This window comes from Oncorhynchus masou, chromosome 28 (assembly GCF_036934945.1).
Source record: "Oncorhynchus masou masou isolate Uvic2021 chromosome 28, UVic_Omas_1.1, whole genome shotgun sequence".
NCBI lineage: Eukaryota > Metazoa > Chordata > Actinopteri > Salmoniformes > Salmonidae > Oncorhynchus > Oncorhynchus masou.
This window is the reverse complement of record NC_088239.1, coordinates 58,865,925-58,891,111: the sequence shown is the minus strand read 5'-3', so window position 1 is coordinate 58,891,111 and position 25,187 is coordinate 58,865,925. Positions and strand designations below refer to the sequence as shown.

The window sequence follows — 25,187 nt, the reverse complement described above, 5'->3', positions numbered from 1 at the left end:
GAATGACACACAACAGTAGACCCACAATAGCAACTCAATCAGGGAGTACTGCCGTAGACAGACTATCACTGTGATCTCTGGCCCACGTTGTCACCTGGGGGATTCAAGACCCTGCAACAAAACTCCTAAAACTTTAAAGGTACTGTAAGTTCAGATCAGCATGAATGTGCATGTGAGCTCTAGCTTTTGTCTATTATAGTCACTTAGATAATATTGCTCTAGATATGTGCCTCATTGTCAAATATCCAAATAAGCTATTAATTGAAAGTTATGTGAATATCTTTTTCTCAGATCTCAGATTTCTCCAATTTCTACTGATGCAGCTGTTCTAGGTCAAAGAAGTGCTTCATGCATAGTAGGTTGCACTGTTCTCTGGAGAACCCCATTTAAGAACCCACCTTTACTAGAGTGCTGGTGCTTGCAGCATTTAGCACATCAGACTAGAATACTTACCTAGGATAGTCTCTTTTGCAGCATAGGATTCCTCTCATTTACTGATGAGGCTAAAAAAAAATAATCTCTATCTCTACTAATCTTCAATCCAATAGACTATTGCAGGACGGAATGATATGAAATAATATGAAGAATGCAAAATGCAAGGGATTATCTGTATCCCAACAAAAGAAGAACAGTATGGGCTGGAGTATGGGCCCTAGCTATCTTTTTCTAATGCTAATTGTAGTTTGTGAGAGTGGAGAGATACTGTTGTGTAAAAATATATCCCTTTACTGATTGACTGACACGCATAGATGAGGGGCTACATGCTGGCTAGTGCTGCTGGGAAGTATAGTCTAATTTGGTGATTTATTGATTATCAGCATTGTTTTATATTATCCCATTGAGAGATGTATCACTGTATTTTCACTTAATTTATCGTCTGCCTACTATTGTTGATGAAGGGTGGGTCTAGTTCAACAGTTGATAAAGGGTGGGCCTAGTTCAACAGTTGATAAAGGGTGGGCCTAGTTTTACAGTTGATGAAGGGTGGGCCTAGTTCTACAGTTGATGAAGGGTGGGCCTAGTTCAACAGTTGATGAAGGGTGGGCCTAGTTTTACAGTTGATTAAGGGTGGGCCTACTTCTACAGTTGATTGAGGGTGGGCCTAGTTCAACAGTTGATGAAGGGTGGGTCTAGTTCTACAGTTAATAAAGGGTGGGCCTAGTTCTACAGTTGATAAAGGGTGGGCCTAGTTCTACAGTTGATGGAGGGTGGGCCTAGTTCAACAGTTGATGAAGGGTGGGCCTAGTTCTACAGTTGATGAAGGGTGGGCCTAGTTCAACAGTTGATGGAGGGTGGGCCTAGTTCAACAGTTGATGAAGGGTGGGCCTAGTTCAACAGTTGATAAAGGGTGGGCCTAGTTCAACATTTGATGATGGGTGGGCCTAGTTCTACAGTTGATGAAGGGTGGGCCTAGTTTTACAGTTGATGAAGGGTGGGCCTAGTTCTACAGTTGATGAAGGGTGGGCCTAGTTCTACAGTTGATGGAGGGTGGGCCTAGTTCAACAGTTGATGAAGGGTGGGCCTAGTTCTACAGTTGATGAAGGGTGGGCCTAGTTCAACAGTTGATGGAGGGTGGGCCTAGTTCAACAGTTGATGAAGGGTGGGCCTAGTTCAACAGTTGATAAAGGGTGGGCCTAGTTCAACATTTGATGATGGGTGGGCCTAGTTCTACAGTTGATGAAGGGTGGGCCTAGTTTTACAGTTGATGAAGGGTGGGCCTAGTTCTACAGTTGATGAAGGGTGGGCCTAGTTCTACAGTTGATAAAGGGTGGGCCTAGTTCTACAGTTGATGGAGGGTGGGCCTAGTTCAACAGTTGATGAAGGGTGGGCCTAGTTCTACAGTTGATGAAGGGTGGGCCTAGTTCAACAGTTGATAAAGGGTGGGCCTAGTTCAACAGTTGATAAAGGGTGGGCCTAGTTCTACAGTTGATGAAGGGTGGGCCTAGTTTTACAGTTGATGAAGGGTGGGCCTAGTTCTACAGTTGATGAAGGGTGGGCCTAGTTCTACAGTTGATGGAGGGTGGGCCTAGTTTTACAGTTGATGAAGGGTGGGCCTAGTTCTACAGTTGATGAAGGGTGGGCCTTGTTTTACAGTTGATGAAGGGTGGGCCTAGTTCTACAGTTGATGAAGGGTAGACCTAGTTTTACAGTTGATGAAGGGTGGACCTAGTTTTACAGTTGATGAAGGGTGGGCCTAGTTCTACAGTTGATGAAGGGTAGACCTAGTTTTACAGTTGATGAAGGGTGGACCTAGTTCTACAGTTGATGAAGGGTGGACCTAGTTCTACAGTTGATGAAGGGTGGACCTAGTTCTACAGTTGATGAAGGGTGGACCTAGTTCTACAGTTGATGAAGGGTGGGCCTAGTTCTACAGTTGATAAAGGGTGGGCCTAGTTCTACAGTTGATAAAGGGTGGGCCTAGTTCTACAGTTGATAAAGGGTGGGCCTAGTTCTACAGTTGATGGAGGGTGGGCCTAGTTCTACAGTTGATGAAGGGTGGGCCTTGTTTTACAGTTGATGAAGGGTGGGCCTAGTTCTACAGTTGATGAAGGGTGGGCCTCGTTCTACAGTTGGCTATGCTTTGTGTACAATATTGTTTTTAGGATAGCTCATAGAAGCAGTTGTATCATTTTTTGTTGATTGTGAAATAATCCTGGTGAGATTAGCAAAAAAAAGATGGGGGATAGAAACTAGGGAATGAGGTGAGAGCAAGAGTGTGAGGAAAGAGAGAGAGAGAGAGGAGCTGCATGAGCTGCCCTGACTGACACTGCTCAAAGAGATGAACTCTATTCTGCGAGTCTACACTGCAGCTCACCAACATGCCCTCTCATTGGCTCCCGCTCCTGATTTAGTCTGGGCGCCCACCATCGGCAAAGAATGAACCGTTTCATCACTACAATGACGATACTCTGGAGGTGTACAAGTCGACAAAAACAACCAATCTCAGCCACTAAGGCTGTTGCCTGGGAGATGCAATTGCTTTTCCTAGTTATCTTATTCATCATAGCGTGACCGCAATTGCTGCACACAATGGATCAGGATTAGATGACATTTTGTAGTCTGTTGTAAATTTAAAACTGAGGATTCCAATTATTAGACCATGCCTAATACAGTGTCATTAATGGCATGAGGTCCACAGACCAGGTCATTTAAAGCACTGTATGGCATTCTAATGTTTTTCACCCAGTTGGCTCAGTATGTTGGAGCATTAAAGATCAAGTCCCACCGGTACCATGTGCTCTGAATATGTGTTTACACTAGGTCAGTTTAGATACATGTTATGTTGTGTTGTTATGAAGTTGTTATGTCAATCAATGAGAGGGAAACCAATGGAGTGGAAATGGTCTGACGGTTATTGGAATAAAGTGCACCATTGCTCTTTTGCTATTCCTCTCAAAGCCTCTGGCTGAGAAGCTGAAAGTCAGAGAATAACATTGTCCTCTCAGGGTTTCCGCTAAGCAAGACATAGTATGTTCACATGTGCATGCATGCTTTGGAATGTGTATGTGTGTACAGTCAATATGTGTAAGTCAATGATGCTCTGCTGCAGCTGCCTGGCACGTTGCCAGTGCTGGACAGGTTTGTTGACCGTGTGTGTGTATGAGTGTGTGAGAATTGAGAGTGTATGGCAGAGAGTGATTGCACTGTAAGGTGTGCCCAAACAAGGCTGGGTAGACAAGGTGAAGTGCTGTAGCTATGTGACATTCTGCTATCTCAATTTCTTTGGCTCTCACTCTATCACTCCCTCTGTGTCTCTCCTTGTTTATTTCTCTCTCTTTGTTTCACTGTCTTGTCATGTGCCTCTGTCTGTTTCGCTCTCCATCTGCATCTCTCCCTCCCTCTCTCTGTCTCCTACCTGTCTCTCATTTCTCTCTCTCTAGCCCCCTCCCTCTCTCCGTCTCCTGCCTGTCTCTCATTTCTCTCTCTCTACCCCCTCCCTCTATCTCCCCTGCTTGTCTCTCATTTTTCTCTCTCTGCCCCCTCCCTCTATCTCCCCTGCTTGTCTCTCATTTCTCTCTCTCTACCCCCTCCCTCTATCTCCCCTGCTTGTCTCTCATTTCTCTCTCTCTACTCCCCTCCCTCTGTCTCTCATTTCTCTCTCTACCCCCCCCCCCCTCTATCTCCCCTGCTTGTCTCTCTCTCTTTCCTCTCCTTAGCCTGTGTTGTTGCTCAGTCTGGAGAGCTTGTGTCCTCCTGGTTTGTTGCCACGTGAGTGGACGTATGTGACAGGCACTATCTCTCAGCAGGGGAAAAGGGAGGAGGGGGTGGGAAGAGGCAGGGGGGAGGGGAGGGGTCTCCCAGTTGGATGGGTGGACTGTCCATCATCACAGCTGCCCACAGGTGACTGGGGAGATGAGATGAGAGGAGAGGAGAGGAGAGGTGCAGGCTGGGGTGGGGGATGGGACGATGGAATGAGTCGGCGCGTTGTTCACTCGCTCCTTGACTGGGTTTTCCCCTGCAGTCACATGACAGGCTCTTCATGTGGTGAATTATTTTCAGCATTGCGACATGATGTTGTGTGCATGGGTACTATATGTACATGCATCCATCCGTCCTTGCTCACTTGTGCAAGTATGTAGCATGTACAGTATTATGTGTGTGGCGGGTACCCCAGGCACCATGCCTTGCCTTGTGTCATCCCTCCAGCCATAGCAGTGATGAATGGTGTTTGGGATAGAGAGGGAGATGTAGTGGTGTGGTAGCCTGGTTGCCAGTCTGTTTAGCTTTTCTTTGTGCTTTGGCACATGACATGGAGTACAAAGAGTGGAATGTTAGCTAAAGAGACTGGCAACCAGGCTAGTGGTGTGGTATGTGTGACAGGGTCTGGTTGGTTCGTGCCGGCTCCGCCTATCTGGCTAGTCCATGTGGTGGCGTTTTGGGGGAAGGCGGAGTAGAGAAGGGGGAGAGGAGACCTGCAGTTTGGGCCATCTGTCCCATACAAGGTGTTACTAGAGGAGAGGAAGGTGCAGAGAGAGCCAGGCTCACACCCCAACAGGAGAGAGACAGCAGACAGGAAATGGATTTTACACAGTAGGAAATGGAACTGTTGTTGACTAGACAGTGCTGCCAATGCTCTGTTTCTCTCTGTTCAGGTAGCGATATGAAATAGATAATATCCTTAAATGATTGTAATGACATAGGTTAGGTGTGTGTGAACAGTCAGTAGCAGCCTACACACTCACAGTTTACAGGACACCATGAGATTCTATCCGAGTGCATGTCCCTACTAGACCCCTGTTGTTGGTCCAAATGTGTAAGTGGATTAGACTAGTGTGAGGTCAGCTGGTAATGTAGCAGTATACATGGTAACACCACCACCAGAGAAACTACTGCTGCTGTTACGTAATACAGTGTCCTCAGAACCATCCAGAAGAAAACACAGATACAATGTTCTGAGACACACAGGCATGTAGATACACACACACACACACACACACAAAACACACACACACACACACACAAAACACAGACACACACACACACACACACACACACACACACACACACACACACACACACACACACACACACACACACACACACACACACACACACACACACACACACACACACACACACACACACACACACACACACACACACACACACACACACACACACACACACACACACACACACACACTTCAGGACCACATTGTGTACCATACTATCTGCCTATTCCCAGTTTCACAGATAGCTGGAGGCAGATGAAGAGACACTCATATATCTCTCTTTTTCTCTCTATCACTCAAACTCTATCTCTCTCTCTCTCTTTCTCTCTATCTCATGCAAGCTCTCATCTCTCCTTATTTTTCTGAGCCAGAGCTGCTAATTGAGCTGCTAATTATTTTAAGGAAGATGCAACTGTGCTGATAAACCACGTTGATAAGAGCTTCAGAGGGAGTCTGCAATGCTAATGTGTGAAGAATGTCTTCTGAGAGCCTTTGAATCTTTTAAAGAGCTAAGCTAACACGGAATTTGTCCTAGAGGACAGAAATAGACTACAGAAAAGCCAAATGAAGAAATGTTTAATCTCTCCTACCACTCCATGCCATGGAGAAGGAATGGCGAATGAATCATTTTGTGTGGAATATCCATCCGAAGATGTGTCATTCTTAACATTTTTCACACACTCTTTGTCTATGATATTGGTGAACACCTAGCAGAGTGTAAAGTGCTGTTCTCTGCTTGCTGAAGCACCGCTGTCACATGAAAAGGGTGGGCTCTCAGGCTATTGGCTTTAGCTTGCGTGTGGAAACAGTAAGACCGTTCGTTTGCCCTTGTTGAACAAAGCCCTACAATTATAGTGTGAATTCTCCAGTGATTTCTCCCTTAGAGCAGGCAGAGCTGACAAACACCAGGGGCTGACTGGCACGGCACTGGCTACATTCATTCCCATCTGACAATGGAGCTGAGGAAAAGAGTGCCCCTCAGCTGTGCTGGAGCTACAGCAGAGCTCTCTCTCTCTCATCTCTCGCTGTGCCTTCTTTTCTTTGCTCTCTCTCTTTCTCACCCTCCTAATCATTCTCTCCCTCTCTGTCATCTTCTCCTGGAGCATATGCCTTCTGTTTCTCTCTCTTCCTCCACCTTACTGTGCTTTCTCTCCATCTCTCTCTCTCTCTCTCTCTACTGGCCCAGTGTCTATCAGGCCCTGCATGCTCAGGCCTCACACAGGTGGGCTACTCTCAGAAAGAGCTTTTTGCATCACATCCCAGACAGAGACTGCCAGCTGAAATAAAAAGAGGGTTCTGAAAAGCACCACAGACAGTAAGCCAAGAGTCATTTACTGAAACAGCCACTCTATTTAAGTGGGAGACCTGGCAGTGTGGTGCCAGGACAACAACCTCTCTCTCTCAATGTGAGCAAGATAAAGGAGCTGATCGAACTAAAGGAAAAGGAAAAGGAGGGAAAAGGAGGGCCGAACATAGGAAAAGGAGGGCCGAACATATGAAAAGGAGGGCCGAACATAGGAAAAGGAGGGCCGAACATAGGAAAAGGAGAGCCGAACATAGGAAAAGGAGGGCCGAACATAGGAAAAGGAGGGCCGAACATAGGAAAAGGAGGGCCGAACATAGGAAAAGGAGGGTCGAACATAGGAAAAGGAGAGCCGAACATAGGAAAAGGAGGGTCGAACATAGGAAAAGGAGGGTCGAACATAGGAAAAGGAGAGCCGAACATAGGAAAAGGAGGGTCGAACATAGGAAAAGGAGGGCCGAACATAGGAAAAGGAGGGCCGAACATAGGAAAAGGAGGGCCGAACATAGGAAAAGGAGGGTCGAACATAGGAAAAGGAGAGCCGAACATAGGAAAAGGAGGGCCGAACATAGGAAAAGGAGAGCCGAACATAGGAAAAGGAGGGTCGAACATAGGAAAAGGAGGGTCGAACATAGGAAAAGGAGAGCCGAACATAGGAAAAGGAGGGCCGAACATAGGAAAAGGAGGGCCGAACATAGGAAAAGGAGGGCCGAACATAGGAAAAGGAGGGCCGAACATAGGAAAAGGAGGGCCGAACATAGGAAAAGGAGGGCCGAACATAGGAAAAGGAGGACCGAACATAGGAAAAGGAGGGCCGAACATAGGAAAAGGAGAGCCGAACATAGGAAAAGGAGAGCCGAACATAGGAAAAGGAGGGTCGAACATAGGAAAAGGAGGGCCGAACATAGGAAAAGGAGAGCCGAACATAGGAAAAGGAGGACCGAACATAGGAAAAGGAGGACCGAACATAGGAAAAGGAGAGCCGAACATAGGAAAAGGAGGGCCGAACATAGGAAAAGGAGGGCCGAACATAGGAAAAGGAGAGCCGAACATAGGAAAAGGAGAGCCGAACATAGGAAAAGGAGGGTCGAACATAGGAAAAGGAGGGTCGAACATAGGAAAAGGAGAGCCGAACATAGGAAAAGGAGGGCCGAACATAGGAAAAGGAGAGCCGAACATAGGAAAAGGAGGGCCGATCATAGGAAAAGGAGGGCCGAACATAGGAAAAGGAGAGCCGAACATAGGAAAAGGAGGGCCGAACATAGGAAAAGGAGAGCCGAACATAGGAAAAGGAGGGCCGATCATAGGAAAAGGAGGGCCGAACATAGGAAAAGGAGGGCCGAACAGGCCCCCATTAACATTGACGGGGCTGAAGTGGAGCGGGACGAGTGTTTCAAGTTCCTTGGTGTCCACATCACCAACAAACTATGATGGTCCAAACACACCAAGACAGTTGTGAAGAGGGCACGACAACACCTATTTCCTCTCAGGAGACTGAAAAGATTTGACATGGGTCCTCAGACCCGATGTATATAACCTCGCTATTGTTATGTATATTTCTTGTGTTACTTCTTGATTGATTTGATTTTTTTTCTTTAGTTTATTTAGTAAATATTTTATCAACTCTATTTCTTGAACTGCATTGTTGGTTAAGGGCTTGTAAGAAAGCATTTCACGGTAAGGAGACCTACGCATATGACAAATGCAATTTGATTTGATTTGATTAGTCTTTCCCAGACTGCTGCAATGACAGTCTATTGATTTTCACCTTGAATTTGTCTCGCAGTCCCACCTTCTATGAGCTAATGAATTAGATGGACTAATTCTGGATGATCCGGTGGCTTTACACATCCACACATTTACGCTAATTTAGCTTCCAGTGTTTGTATCCACACATTTAGGCTAATTTAGCTTCCAGTGTTTGTATCCACACATTTAGGCTAATTTAGCTTCCAGTGTTTGTATCCACACATTTAGGCTAATTTAGCTTCCAGTGTTTGTATCCACACATTTAGGCTAATTTAGCTTCCAGTGTTTGTATCCACACATTTAGGCTAATTTAGCTTCCAGTGTTTGTATCCACACATTTAGGCTAATTTAGCTTCCAGTGTTTGTATCCACACAGATGGAATGTTAAGAGCGGCAGTCTGAAGTGCCTTTGGCCGTCTCTGATCAAAGACCTCTTGGTTGTTTTGAAGGGAATCTTTTGTCAGTCTTTTAGTGTGCTTTAGATTTCAGAGCTGTATTGTTTCAGAGGTTCGTTACAACAGAGCTCTCAGAGAGTTGTTGACTGTTGTCCTCTATTGACCCATCTTGTTAAGCTTGGACTCATGCAACAGCACAGACAATTGCCCAGAAAGAGGCAGATTTCTGGAGCAAGAAAACCATTTTATAGTAGCCTATACAGTGTATCCTCAGAATATTTTTCCCCAATACCCTTTGCATGTTCTCATTGCTTAGTATCCATGAAGCTTCTTATATTGTAGCCCTGTCTATTATTCCACTCAAGATCCCGCTGAGCAGAGATGGGTGAACATTTGTCATGATTCAGTGTTGTGCCCACACACAGTCACGCATGTACATGTACATTTGTCATTGATTGTAACATTATATTTTCATGACTTTGCTAGCCTGTGTCATCCATTATAATCAAATCATGCTTCCTCTTCATGCCCCCATCTGACTCATTGGTCAGGGCCCATATCCATAAAGCGTAGAGGAAAATTGCTGATTTTGAATCAGTTTAGCCTTTTAGATCATAATGAGTAAGATTCCATGGACAGGGGAGGGGCGTGGAGCTGATCCTAGATCAGCGTTCCTACTCTGAGATGCTTTATGAACACAGGCCCAGGCGTTTCCATAACCATGATTGTTTTCTTACGGCTCTCTCCTCCTGTGTGTCATAGGGATTTCCTTCCTCGTGGTTCTGGCATCGTCACCCGCCGTCCCTTGGTCCTGCAGCTGATCAACTGTCCCACAGGTAAACTCTTCTCCGTTCCCCTCTCTGTCCCACAGGTAAACTCTTCTCCGTTCCCCTCTCTGTCCCACAGGTAAACTCTTCTCCGTTCCCCTCTCTGTCCCACAGGTAAACTCTTCTCCGTTCTCTGTCCCACAGGTAAACTCTTCCCCGTTCCCCTCTCTGTCCCACAGGTAAACTCTTCCCCGTTCCCCTCTCTGTCCCACAGGTAAACTCTTCCCCGTTCCCCTCTCTGTCCCACAGGTAAATTCTTCCCCGTTCCCTCTCTGTCCCACAGGTAAACTCTTCTCCGTTCCCCTCTCTGTCCCACAGGTAAACTCTTCCCCGTTCCCTCTCTGTCCCACAGGTAAACTCTTCTCCGTTCCCCTCTCTGTCCCACAGGTAAACTCTTCTCCGTTCCCCTCTCTGTCCCACAGGTAAACCCTTTGTTCCCCTCTCTGTCCCACAGGGCTCTTCTATCCCCCTCTGTCCCACAGGTAAACTCTTCTCCGTTCCCCTCTCTGTCCCACAGGTAAACTCTTCTCAGTTCCCCTCTCTGTCCCACAGGTAAACTCTTCTCCGTTCCCCTCTCTGTCCCACAGGTAAACTCTTCCCCGTTCCCTCTCTGTCCCACAGGTAAACTCTTCTCCGTTCCCCTCTCTGTCCCACAGGTAAACTCTTCTCCGTTCTCTGTCCCACAGGTAAACTATTCCCCGTTCCCTCTCTGTCCCACAGGTAAACTTCTTCCCACAGGCCCTCTGTCCCACAGGTAAACTCTTCTCCGTTCCCTCACTGTCCCACAGGTAAACTCTTCTCCGTTCCCCTCTCTGTCCCACAGGTAAACTCTTCTCCGTTCCCCTCTCTGTCCCACAGGTAAATTCTTCTCCGTTCCCCTCTCTGTCCCACAGGTAAACTATTCCCCGTTCCCCTCTCTGTCCCACAGGTAAACTCTTCCCCGTTCCCCTCTCTGTCCCACAGGTAAACTCTTCTCCGTCTGTCCCACAGGTAAACTCTTCCCCGTTCCCCTCTCTGTCCCACAGGTAAACTCTTCTCCGTTCCCCTCTCTGTCCCACAGGTAAACTCTTCCCCGTTCCCCTCTCTGTCCCACAGGTAAACTCTTCTCCGTTCCCCTCTCTGTCCCACAGGTAAACTCTTCTCCGTTCCCCTCTCTGTCCCACAGGTAAACTCTTCCCCGTTCCCCTCTCTGTCCCACAGGTAAACTCTTCTCCGTTCCCCTCTCTGTCCCACAGGTAAACTCTTCCCCGTTCCCCTCTCTGTCCCACAGGTAAACTCTTCTTCTCTCTGTCCCACAGGTAAACTCTTCTCCGTTCCCTCTCTGTCCCACAGGTAAACTCTTCTCCGTTCCCCTCTCTGTCCCACAGGTAAACTCTTCTCCGTTCCCCTCTCTGTCCCACAGGTAAACTCTTCCCCGTTCCCCTCTCTGTCCCACAGGTAAACTCTTCCCCGTTCCCCTCTCTGTCCCACAGGTAAACTCTTCCCCGTTCCCCTCTCTGTCCCACAGGTAAACTCTTCCCCGTTCCCCTCTCTGTTCCACAGGTAAAGTCTACCCCCATCCCTCCCTTCCTTCAGAGGCACCTACTGATGCCAGTGGCTTGGTAGGTTTCTTATGGTGACTTCGTTAAGCAGAGAATATCTAAGAAGCAAGCTTTCAATAACAGGTTTAAGCACCATGTCCTCATTTACATTTAATCCAGTCTTATGTAACCAGTTCAGAATGTACCTTTTGGAGGAGATGTATTGCATTTACTGTATAGTACAAAATATCAATACCATCTAAGGTTTATGAAGACCAAACTGTCTCAGACCCTGAATGCTCAAATAATGTATAGCCTGCCCAACGTCATTCATAATAATATACTTTATTTCTAAAGTGCATTTCTCACACCCCAAAAATGAAAACAATGAATATCCTATTCATATAATAATCATTCATATTCTGTATTACCAAAAGGCCAAAATGAGCTTCTTCTTATTTTCCAGTCAACACAAGGTCTTTGGCTGTCTCACAGTTTTATCAACAGTGCCATCTAGGTTTGTTACATTTTCCTCCAAAATGAGAGTGATGAAAAGTGAAGAAATGACAGAACAGCTCATTTCAATTCAAGTTGCCAGAAATGGTTTCCTGTATTTGTCATTATTCCATCCCAGCTGTCTTCTTATATGATCTTGTCATCCTCACTTGTCCTCTCCTTTCCTTTACACACCTCTGTTCTGTTCCCCTCTCTTTCTGCAGAATATGCTGAGTTCCTTCACTGTAAGGGGAAGAAGTTCACAGACTTCGATGAGGTTCGTGGGGAGATCGAGGCGGAGACGGACCGCATCACTGGGCAGAATAAGGGCATCTCCCCTGTGCCAATCAACCTCAGGGTCTACTCCCCACATGGTGAGGTCACAGAACTACCACACTTGATCATAGGAAAGGCTGGAGTAGTATAATTCTATACACAGAATTTTGTGAATCAAGTTTCCCTATTATTCAAAAGTGGCAACCAAGTTTGATTGTATTGCCAGGGCCTAAAGTGAGTTTCAATCAGTTACTATTCATGATATTATATAGTCCTTTATTTTTCAGGGTTATCATTATTCATCGGTTTTGATATCATATTTAGAAATCTTTCTCTGTCTCCACCTCTCACCCCTCTACCCTCTCCAAACTCTCTTCCTCTCCCCTCCTCCCTCTCCCCTCTGCCCTCTCCATACTCTCTTCACCCTCCTCTCTCATCTCCCTTCACCCCTCTCTCCCCTCTCCCTTCACAAATCTCTCCCCTCTCCCTTCACAAATCTCTCCCATCTCCCTTCACCCCCTCTCTCCCCTCTCCCTTCACCCCTCTCTCCCCTCTCCCTTCTCCCTTCACCCTTCACCCCCTCTCTCCCCTCTCCCTTCTCCCTTCACCCTTCACCCCCCCCTCTCCCCTCTCCCTTCACAAATCTCTCCCCTCTCCCTTCACCCCCTCTCTCCCCTCTCCCTTCACAAATCTCTCCCCTCTCCCTTCACCCCCCCTCTCCCCTCTATTTTCACCCCCTCTCTCCCCTCTCCCTTCTCCCTTCACCCTTCACCCCCCTCTCCCCTCTCCCTTCACAAATCTCTCCCCTCTCCCTTCACCCCCTCTCTCCCCTCTCCCTTCACCCCCTCTCTCCCCTCTCCCTTCACCCCTCTCTCCCCTCTCCCTTCTCCCCTCTCCCTTCACCCCCCCTCTCCCATCTCCCTTCACCCCTCTCTCCCCTCTCCCTTCACCCCTCTCTCCCCTCTCCCTTCTCCCCTCTCCCTTCTCCCTTCACCCTTCACCCCCCCTCTCCCCTCTATTTTCACCCCAACTCTCCCCTCTCCTTTCACCCCCTATCTTCCGATATTCAACTCCACTCTTCTCTCTCCGCCCTCTCTCCCCTCTCTTTTCACCCCCTCTCTCCCCTCTCACCCCCTATCTTCCGATACTCATCTCCCCTCTCCTCTCTCCCCTCTCTCCCCTAGTTCTGAACCTGACTCTGGTGGACTTGCCGGGGATGACCAAGGTCCCAGTAGGGGACCAGCCTGCGGACATTGAGCAGCAGATCAGAGACATGTTGTATCAGTTTGTGACGAAGGACAACTGTCTGCTGCTGGCTGTTTCCCCGGCCAACTCTGATCTGGCCAACTCAGATGCCCTGAAGATTGCTAAAGAAGTCGACCCACAAGGTGGGTTGATTGACTAGAGGTTAAAGGCAGAAACTGTAGACCTTCTGGCTCTCATCAGTGCTCTCACCATCATATTGTGACAGGGCAGTAGTTAGACAAGGATGCAATTTAACCTACCTACAATTGGACTTTGTTAATGTATTGTGTGTGTGTGTGTGTGTGTGTGTGTGTGTGTGTGTGTGTGTGTGTGTGTGTGTGTGTGTGTGTGTGTGTGTGTGTGTGCGTGCCCAGGTCAGAGGACCATTGGTGTGATCACCAAGCTGGATCTGATGGACGAGGGGACTGATGCCCGAGAAATTCTGGAGAACAAGCTGCTGCCACTGCGAAGAGGTGAGACTAAACACACACACGCGCACACACGCACGCACACACACACACACACACACACACACACACACGCACACACGCACACACGCACACACGCACACGCGCACACACGCACACACACACACACACACACACACACACACACACACATTCTCATCCCATCTCAGTGCTTCCCTCTAGTGGTTATCTAGTTAATAATAATAATAGAACGTTGGATATAAAACGTCTTTCAACAAACCCAAGGACACTGTACAGCAAGGATAACAAGGATAACAAGGATAAAACAATAGCATAACAATAAATAAAAGCTACTGACTAAGGAGAGAGCTGACTAAGGGCTGAGCTAAGGAGGTCAGAGAGGTAGGATGTGTTCCCAGGGTTTGGTGCATGGGAGAACCCTGGCAGTGGAGTTCTAGACATATTGAAGCCCGTCCCTGGCTTTGCCGGACACCCCAAATAGGACTCCAGTTGTGTTGCTCACTGCAGCAACCAGTGTTACAACCACTCACAGCTCTACAGAGAGAAATGTAGAACGTAGGAGGAGGTAGAGAACCAGAGGAGGTGGGGCGCCATGGAGACGGGGAAGAGAGTGAGAGAGAAAATAAGAATGAAGGAAAGAGAGAGTGAGATGGAGGCGGGGAAGAGAGTGAGAGAGAAAATAAGAATGAAGGAAAGAGAGAGCGAGATGGAGACGGGGAAGAGAGTGAGAGAGAAAATAAGAATGAAGGAAAGAGAGAGCGAGATGGAGACGGGGAAGAGAGTGAGAGAGAAAATAAGAATGAAGAAAAGAGAGAGCGAGATGGAGACGGGGAAGAGAGTGACAGAGAAAATAAGAATGAAGGAAAGAGAGAGCGAGATGGAGACGGGGAAGAGAGTGACAGAGAAAATAAGAATGAAGGAAAGAGAGAGCGAGATGGAGACGGGGAAGAGAGTGACAGAGAAAATAAGAATGAAGGAAAGAGAGAGCGAGATGGAGACGGGGAAGAGAGTGAGAGAGAAAATAAGAATGAAGGAAAGAGAGAGCGAGATGGAGGCGGACAAAAAGAACATCTTGATTTTAGTGACACATCGGGAAAAAATGTCTGTTCGTTTCTTTTCTGTGCAATAAAATATATTTGTGGGAAACTCTCTAATGCAATTAGGGGACAGACATTTTTCTACTGGTGCTTGAACCCAGGCATGAAGTTCTGTCGCTGTCTTCTCTGTTTCTGTCACTCTCTCGTGTCGGAAGACCTCACATTAAATAAACCACTAGTATATTTACCAGGCTACTGGCGTTCAGTCCAAAAGGTTATAAGGCAAGATATCCTGTTTAACAGAGAACTGCATGAGAAAAAATAACTCAATTGGGATATGTGATCCCTGTTAACCTTGTGGCTACCTTACCCCCTCCCCCAATAACCATCACACGATAGGGAAGTGGGAGCTAAAAGTTACCCTCCACACTGCACTCCGAACTCCCCACCCCTTCAGCCCACTACCCCAGTGTGGTAAAACAAACAAGACAAACAAACAAGAAAAACCCACATACAGAAAAACTATCTATTAACAAACTTCTTCCTTTTCTTTTCTTTCTTTCTCTCCACAAAACAACATTTTGCCAATCTTCACATCCTGATCTGTCCAGTATCAGCTGACCTCTCTCCCTGCCCCAGGTTACATTGGTGTGGTGAACAGGAGTCAGAAGGACATTGATGGGAAGAAGGACATTACAGCGGCCATGGCTGCAGAGAGAAAGTTCTTCCTGACCCACCCTGGATACAGACACCTGGCTGAACGCATGGGCACCCCCTATCTACAGAAAACACTCAACCAGGTCAGTCCCCTATCTACAGAAAACACTCAACCAGGTCAGTCCCCTACCTACAGAAAACACTCAACCAGGTCAGTCCCCTATCTACAGAAAACACTCAACCAGGTCAGTCCCCTATCTACAGAAAACACTCAACCAGGTCAGTCCCCTATCTACAGAAAACACTCAACCAGGTCAGTCCCCTATCTACAGAAAACACTCAACCAGGTTAGTCCCCTATCTACAGAAAACACTCAACCAGGTCAGTCCCCTATCTACAGAAAACACTCAACCAGGTCAGTCCCCTACCTACAGAAAACACTCAACCAGGTTAGTCCCCTATCTACAGAAAACACTCAACCAGGTCAGTCCCCTACCTACAGAAAACACTCAACCAGGTTAGTCCCCTACCTACAGAAAACACTCAACCAGGTCAGTCCCCTACCTACAGAAAACACTCAACCAGGTCAGTCCCCTACCTACAGAAAACACTCAACCAGGTCAGTCCCCTATCTACAGAACACACTCAACCAGGTTAGTCCCCTACCTACAGAAAACACTCAACCAGGTCAGTCCCCTATCTACAGAAAACACTCAACCAGGTCAGTCCCCTATCTACAGAAAACACTCAACCAGGTCAGTCCCCTATCTACAGAACACACTCAACCAGGTTAGTCCCCTATCTACAGAAAACACTCAACCAGGTCATACCTACAGAAAACACTCAACCAGGTCAGTCCCCTATCTACAGAACACACTCAACCAGGTTAGTCCCCTATCTACAGAAAACACTCAACCAGGTCAGTCCCCTACCTACAGAAAACACTCAACCAGGTCAGTCCCCTATCTACAGAACACACTCAACCAGGTTAGTCCCCTATCTACAGAACACACTCAACCAGGTTAGTCCCCTATCTACAGAAAACACTCAACCAGGTCAGTCCCCTACCTACAGAAAACACTCAACCAGGTCAGTCCCCTATCTACAGAAAACACTCAACCAGGTCAGTCCCCTACCTACAGAAAACACTCAACCAGGTCAGTCCCCTATCTACAGAAAACACTCAACCAGGTCAGTCCCCTACCTACAGAAAACACTCAACCAGGTCAGTCCCCTATCTACAGAAAACACTCAACCAGGTCAGTCCCCTACCTACAGAAAACACTCAACCAGGTCAGTCCCCTATCTACAGAAAACACTCAACCAGGTCAGTCCCCTACCTACAGAAAACACTCAACCAGGTCAGTCCCCTATCTACAGAAAACACTCAACCAGGTCAGTCCCCTACCTACAGAAAACACTCAACCAGGTCAGTCCCCTACCTACAGAAAACACTCAACCAGGTCAGTCCCCTACCTACAGAAAACACTCAACCAGGTCAGTCCCCTATCTACAGAAAACACTCAACCAGGTCAGTCCCCTACCTACAGAAAACACTCAACCAGGTCAGTCCCCTATCTACAGAAAACACTCAACCAGGTCAGTCCCCTACCTACAGAAAACACTCAACCAGGTTAGTCCCCTATCTACAGAAAACACTCAACCAGGTCAGTCCCCTATCTACAGAAAACACTCAACCAGGTTAGTCCCCTACCTACAGAAAACACTCAACCAGGACAGTCCCCTACCTACAGAAAACACTCAACCAGGTTAGTCCCCTATCTACAGAAAACACTCCACCAGGTCAGTCCCCTACCTACAGAAAACACTCAACCAGGTCAGTCCCCTACCTACAGAAAACACTCAACCAGGTTAGTCCCCTACCTACAGAAAACACTCAACCAGGTTAGTCCCCTACCTACAGAAAACACTCAACCAGGTCAGTCCCCTACCTACAGAAAAAGATCAACCAGGTTAGTCCCCTAGCTACAGAAAACACTCAACCAGGTCAGTCCCCTACCTACAGAAAAAGATCAACCAGGTTAGTCCCCTAGCTACAGAAAACACTCAACCAGGTCAGTCCCCTACCTACAGAAAACACTCAACCAGGTTAGTCCCCTACCTACAGAAAACACTCAACCAGGTTAGTCCCCTACCTACAGAAAACACTCAACCAGGTTAGTCCCCTAGCTACAGAAAACACTCAACCAGGTCAGTACAGGAAACACTCAACCAGGTTTGTCCCCTAGCTACAGAAAACACTCAACCAGGTTAGTCCCCTACCTACAGAAAACACTCAAGCAGGTTAGTCCCCTACCTACAGAAAACACTCAACCAGGTCAGTCCCCTATCTACAGAAAACACTCAACCAGGTTCGTCCCCTATCTACAGAAAACACACAACCAGGTTAGTCCCCTACCTACAGAAAACACTCAACCAGGTCAGTCCCCTACCTACAGAAAAAGATCAACCAGGTTAGTCCCCTAGCTACAGAAAACACTCAATTAGGTTCGTCCCCTAACTACAGAAAACACTCAACCAGGTTAGTCCCCTACCTACAGAAAACACTCAACCAGGTTAGTCCCCTACCTACAGAAAACACTCAACCAGGTTAGTCCCCTACCTACAGAAAACACTCAACCAGGTTTGTCCCCTACCTACAGAAAACACTCAACCAGGTTAGTCCCCTAGCTACAGAAAACACTCAACCAGGTTAGTCCCCTAGCTACAGAAAACACTCAACCAGGTTAGTCCCCTAGCTACAGAAAACACTCAACCAGGTTAGTCCCCTACCTACAGAAAACACTCAACCAGGTTAGTCCCCTACCTACAGAAAACACTCAACCAGGTTCATCCCATACCTACAGAAAACACTCAACCAGGTTAGTCCCATACCTACAGAAAACACTCAACCAGGTTCATCCCATACCTACAGAAAACACTCAACCAACCAGAACACACTCAACCAGGTTAGTCCCCTACCTACAGAAAACACTCAACCAGGTCAGTCCCCTATCTACAGAAAACACTCAACCAGGTCAGTCCCCTACCTACAGAAAACACTCAACCAGGACAGTCCCCTACAGAAAACACTCAACCAGGTTAGTCCCCTATCTACAGAAAACACTCCACCAGGTCAGTCCCCTACCTACAGAAAACACTCAACCAGGTCAGTCCCCTACCTACAGAAAACACTCAACCAGGTTAGTCCCCTACCTACAGAAAACACTCAACCAGGTTAGTCCCCTACCTACAGAAAACACTCAACCAGGTCAGTCCCCTACCTACAGAAAAAGATCAAAGGTTACAGCTACAGAAAACACTCAACCAGGTCAGTCCCCTACCTACAGAAAAAGATCAACCAGGTTAGTCCCCTAGCTACAGAAAACACTCAACCAGGTCAGTCCCCTACCTACAGAAAACACGCAACCAGGTTAGTCCCCTACCTACAGAAAACACTCAACCAGGTTAGTCCCCTACCTACAGAAAACACTCAACCAGGTTAGTCCCCTAGCTACAGAAAACACTCAACCAGGTCAGTCCCCTACCTACAGGAAACACTCAACCAGGTTAGTCCCCTAGCTACAGAAAACACTCAACCAGGTTAGTCCCCTACCTACAGAAAACACTCAAGCAGGTTAGTCCCCTACCTACAGAAAACACTCAACCAGGTCAGTCCCCTATCTACAGAAAACACTCAACCAGGTTCGTCCCCTATCTACAGAAAACACACAACCAGGTTAGTCCCCTACCTACAGAAAACACTCAACCAGGTCAGTCCCCTACCTACAGAAAAAGATCAACCAGGTTAGTCCCCTACCTACAGAACACACTCAACCAGGTCAGTCCCCTACCTACAGAACACACTCAACCAGGTTAGTCCCCTACCTACAGAAAACACTCAACCAGGTTAGTCCCCTAGCTACAGAAAACACTCAACCAGGTTTGTCCCCTACCTACAGAAAACACTCAACCAGGTTAGTCCCCTACCTACAGAAAACACTCAAGCAGGTTAGTCCCCTACCTACAGAAAACACTCAACCAGGTCAGTCCCCTATCTACAGAAAACACTCAACCAGGTTAGTCCCCTAGCTACAGAAAACACACAACCAGGTTAGTCCCCTACCTACAGAAAACACTCAACCAGGTTAGTCCCCTACCTACAGAAAACACTCAACCAGGTCAGTCCCCTACCTACAGAACACACTTAACCAGGTCAGTCCCCTACCTACAGAAAACACTCAGCCAGGTTAGTCCCCTACCTACAGAAAACACTCAACCAGGTCAGTCCCCTACCTACAGAAAACACTCAACCAGGGTAGTCCCCTACCTACAGAAAACACTCAACCAGGTCAGTCCCCTACCTACAGAAAACACTCAACCAGGTCAGTCCCCTACCTACAGAAAACACTCAACCAGGTTAGTCCCCTACCTACAGAAAACACTCAACCAGGTTAGTCCCCTACCTACAGAAAACACTCAACCAGGTCAGTCCCCTACCTACAGAAAAAGATCAACCAGGTTAGTCCCCTAGCTACAGAAAACACTCAACCAGGTCAGTCCCCTACCTACAGAAAACAGTCAACCAGGTTAGTCCCCTACCTACAGAAAACACTCAACCAGGTTAGTCCCCTACCTACAGAAAACACTCAACCAGGTCAGTCCCCTACCTACAGAAAACTCTCAACCAGATTAGTCCCCTACCTACAGAAAACACTCAACCAGGTTAGTCCCCTACCTACAGAAAACACTCAACCAGGTCAGTCCCCTACCTACAGAAAACACTCAACCAGGTTAGTCCCCTACCTACAGAAAACACTCAACCAGGTCAGTCCCCTACCTACAGAAAACACTCAACCAGGTCAGTCCCCTACCTACAGAACACACTCAACCAGGTCAGTCCCCTACCTACAGAACACACTCAACCAGGTTAGTCCCCTACCTACAGAAAACACTCAACCAGGTTAGTCCACTAGCTACAGAAAACACTCAACCAGGTCAGTCCCCTACCTACAGGAAACACTCAACCAGGTTAGTCCCCTAGCTACAGAAAACACTCAACCAGGTTAGTCCCCTACCTACAGAAAACACTCAACCAGGGTAGTCCCCTACCTACAGAACACACTCAACCAGGTCAGTCCCCTACCTACAGAACACACTCAACCAGGTCAGTCCCCTACCTACAGAAAACACTCAGCCAGGTTAGTCCCCTACCTACAGAAAACACTCAACCAGGTCAGTCCCCTACCTACAGAAAACACTCAACCAGGGTAGTCCCCTACCTACAGAAAACACTCAACCAGGTCAGTCCCCTACCTACAGAAAACACTCAACCAGGTCAGTCCCCTACCTACAGAAAACACTCAACCAGGTTAAAGCTACAGAAAACACACAACCAGGTTAGTCCCCTACCTACAGAAAACACTCAACCAGGTTAGTCCCCTACCTACAGAAAACACTCAACCAGGTCAGTCCCCTACCTACAGAACACACTTAACCAGGTCAGTCCCCTACCTACAGAAAACACTCAGCCAGGTTAGTCCCCTACCTACAGAAAACACTCAACCAGGTCAGTCCCCTACCTACAGAAAACACTCAACCAGGGTAGTCCCCCCTACAGAAAACACTCAACCAGGTCAGTCCCCTACCTACAGAAAACACTCAACCAGGTCAGTCCCCTACCTACAGAAAACACTCAACCAGGTTAGTCCCCTACCTACAGAAAACACTCAACCAGGTTAGTCCCCTACCTACAGAAAACACTCAACCAGGTCAACCTACAGAAAAAGATCAACCAGGTTAGTCCCCTAGCTACAGAAAACACTCAACCAGGTCAGTCCCCTACCTACAGAAAACAGTCAACCAGGTTAGTCCCCTACCTACAGAAAACACTCAACCAGGTTAGTCCCCTACCTACAGAAAACACTCAACCAGGTCAGTCCCCTACCTACAGAAAACTCTCAACCAGATTAGTCCCCTACCTACAGAAAACACTCAACCAGGTACCTACAGTCAACCAGGTCAGTCCCCTACCTACAGAAAACACTCAACCAGGTTAGTCCCCTACCTACAGAAAACACTCAACCAGGTCAGTCCCCTACCTACAGAAAACACTCAACCAGGTCAGTCCCCTACCTACAGAACACACTCAACCAGGTCAGTCCCCTACCTACAGAACACACTCAACCAGGTTAGTCCCCTACCTACAGAAAACACTCAACCAGGTTAGTCCACTAGCTACAGAAAACACTCAACCAGGTCAGTCCCCTACCTACAGGAAACACTCAACCAGGTTAGTCCCCTAGCTACAGAAAACACTCAACCAGGTTAGTCCCCTACCTACAGAATACACTCAAGCAGGTTAGTCCCCTACCTACAGAAAACACTCAACCAGGTCAGTCCCCTATCTACAGAAAACACTCAACCAGGTTCGTCCCCTATCTACAGAAAACACACAACCAGGTTAGTCCCCTACCTACAGAAAACACTCAACCAGGTCAGTCCCCTACCTACAGAAAAAGATCAACCAGGTTAGTCCCCTAGCTACAGAAAACACTCAATTAGGTTCGTCCCCTAACTCCAGAAAACACTCAACCAGGTTAGTCCCCTACCTACAGAAAACACTCAACCAGGTTAGTCCCCTACCTACAGAAAACACTCAACCAGGTTAGTCCCCTACCTACAGAAAACACTCAACCAGGTTTGTCCCCTACCTACAGAAAACACTCAACCAGGTTAGTCCCCTAGCTACAGAAAACACTCAACCAGGTTAGTCCCCTAGCTACAGAAAACACTCAACCAGGTTAGTCCCCTAGCTACAGAAAACACTCAACCAGGTTAGTCCCCTACCTACAGAAAACACTCAACCAGGTTAGTCCCCTACCTACAGAAAACACTCAACCAGGTTAGTCCCATACCTACAGAAAACACTCAACCAGGTTCATCCCATACCTACAGAAAACACTCAACCAGGTTCGTCCCATACCTACAGAAAACACTCAACCAGGTTAGTCCCATACCTACAGAAAACACTCAACCAGGCTGCTCAACAAAGCTGCCAGCTGAGCCATCCACAGGATCTATTTGGATGCTTATTATTAAAAAAAAATCATTTATTTCACCTTCATTTAACCAGGTAGGCCAGTTGAGAACAAGTTCTCATTTACAACTGCAACCTGGCCAAGATAAAGCAAAGCAGTGCGACAAAAACAACAACACAGTTACACATAAACAAACGTACAGTCAATAACACAAAAGTAAAGAAAAATAGAAAAATCTATATACAGTGTGTGCAAATGTAGAGGAGTAGAGAGGTAGGCAATAAATAGGCCCTTGAGGCGAAAATAATGTCAATTTAGCATTAATACTGGAGTGATAGATGCAGATGATGATGTGCAAGTAGAGATACTGGGATGCAAAAGGCAAGTAACAATATGGGGATGAGGGAGTTGTGTGTGTTATTTACAGATTGGCTGTGTACAGGTACAGTGATCAGTAAGCTGCTCTGACAGCTGATGCTTAAAGTTAGAGAGGGAGATATAAGACTCCAGCTTCAGAGATTTTTGCAATTCGTTCCAGTCATTGGCAGCAGAGAACTGGAAGGAAAGGTCGGACAAAGGAAGAATGACCAGTGAGATATACCTGCTGGAGCGTGTGCTACGGGTGGGTGTTGCTATGGTGACCAGTGAGCTGAGACAAAGCAGGGCTTTACCTAGCCAAGACTTATAGATGACCTGGAGCCAGTGGGTTTGGCAACGGATGTGTCGTGATGGCCAGCCAACGAGAGCATACAGGTCGCAGTGGTGGGTAGTATATGGCGCTTTGGTGACAAAACAAATGGCACTGTGATAGACTACATCCAGTTTGCTGAGTAGAGTGTTGAAGCTATTTTGTAAATGACATCGCCGAAGTCGAGGATCGGTAGGATGGTCAGTTTTATGAGGGTATGTTTGGCAGCGTGAGTGAAGGAGGCGTTGTTGTGAAATAGGAAGCCAATTCTAGATTTCTAATAACATCCACTGAAGAGTAGGTGAATGGTGTAGTATAGTCTAGGATCTGACCACGGTCATCTCTCCAGTCCCATGTTAAAACCTACTCTGACCTTTCACCCTGCAGCAACTGACCAATCACATCCGGGACACTCTGCCGGGGCTGCGGGCCAAGCTGCAGAGCCAGCTGCTGTCTATAGAGAAGGAGGTGGAGGAGTACAAGAACTTCAGACCTGACGACCCCTCCCGCAAGACCAAGGCCCTGTTGCAGTGAGTAGGATACACACTTGCATACACACACACATGCACGCACACACACACACACGCACGCACGCACGCACGCGCACACACACACTTCATTAACTCCCTTTTCCCTGTATCTCACCCAGGATGGTGCAGCAGTTCTCAGTGGACTTTGAGAAGCGTATCGAGGGCTCTGGGGACCAGATCGACACAGCAGAGTTGTCAGGAGGAGCCAGGATCAACCGCATCTTCCACGAGCGCTTCCCCTTTGAGCTGGTCAAGGTGTGTGTACCGTACTGTATGTGTGCGTGTCCCCCTCTTTGCTAACTCTTAGTGTTCATGCAGCCCCAGAATGAGACAGACAGTGCCGTGATTTGCCTCCTGCCTCCCTTAGGACCCCAACCCAGAGACTATATGAGGAAAACATTCCTCCCTCCCTCCCCAAACCCCCTCCTTCTATCCCCCCTCCCAGAGCCACTCAATGAATACCAGCGACCTTAGGTTCCTGTTTCTGCTGTGTGTTGGAGGTGTGTGTTCACTATTTAACGGTGTGTTTTCCTTTCTGTGTGGGTACAGATGGAGTTTAATGAGAAGGAGCTTCGCAAGGAGATCAGCTACGCAATCAAGAACATCCACGGCATCAGGCACGTCCCTCATCCCTATCCCTCTCTCCCTCTCTCCCTACCCCTGTCCTCACCCGCCTGGGTCACCCCTCTGGGCCAGACCAACTCTAATCATCCTCACCCATCTAATCATGAAGACCTCTAGAAAAACCGATTGCAGTCCAGCGCCCCTCATGCTGTTGCATACTGAGGACATCACAAACAGAGGTGGAGGGATTTGTGATTAGATCTGTGACCGCTGGTTGGGTGGCATCTTTCTCTCACTCTTTGCCCCGTAGGTCTGTATGTATCTTGTATGTATGTCTGTCTGTCTGTGTGGTGAAGCCTCATATGCCCGTCATGTGTAACTTAGCTCACTCCATCCCCGTCCTACGAAAAAGTCCTGTTTTTTACCTAGGTCCAAGAGTGATATAAATCAGAATCAGACAGTGATGTCATCACTCTTCAGGAAGTGAACCTGTTGAAAGCCCCCCCCCCCCCCTTTGTTTCTTCCTCCCTCTTAACCTAACTCCCATGAGTGAAGGAAGGCTTCAAGGATAGAAGACGGTTTGAACTGCGTACCAGAACACATATTCCTCCTGACTACCAATAGACCATACGTACCTTAACTATGAACAATTATTATTTCTCTGGTGTAGTTGGTGTAAGATGGTGTAAGATGGTGTAAAGAGAAGCCCAATTGTTTTGCTCTGAACTCAATGAACAAAAAAATCGAATCAAAACCGATTTTATTTTTCACATGCTTCGTAAACAACTGGTGTAGACTAACAGTGAAATAATTACTTATGGTACTTACGATTTCTAAATATTATTTACAGTTGAAGTCGGAAGTTTACATACACCTTAGCCAAATACATTTAAACTCAGTTTTTCACAATTCCTGACATTTAATCCTAGTAAAAATTCCCTGCCTTAGGTCAGTTAGGA

General features: G+C 47.3%; 1 protein-coding gene across 18 annotated transcripts in view; it reads left to right on the top strand.

Annotated features, from left to right (window-relative positions):
* LOC135517973 (dynamin-1) overlaps positions 1-25,187 on the top strand; it is a 110,439-nt gene that overhangs the window by 11,556 nt on the left and 73,696 nt on the right. For all 18 annotated transcript variants that reach the window (XM_064942741.1, XM_064942739.1, XM_064942736.1 and 15 more), the window contains exons 2-9: positions 9,663-9,736; positions 11,967-12,116; positions 13,203-13,406; positions 13,638-13,736; positions 15,389-15,549; positions 23,522-23,664; positions 23,784-23,919; positions 24,214-24,281. In XM_064942741.1, the coding sequence (XP_064798813.1) occupies positions 9,663-9,736; positions 11,967-12,116; positions 13,203-13,406; positions 13,638-13,736; positions 15,389-15,549; positions 23,522-23,664; positions 23,784-23,919; positions 24,214-24,281 (1,035 nt within the window). The remainder of the gene's footprint in view (positions 1-9,662; positions 9,737-11,966; positions 12,117-13,202; positions 13,407-13,637; positions 13,737-15,388; positions 15,550-23,521; positions 23,665-23,783; positions 23,920-24,213; positions 24,282-25,187) is intronic.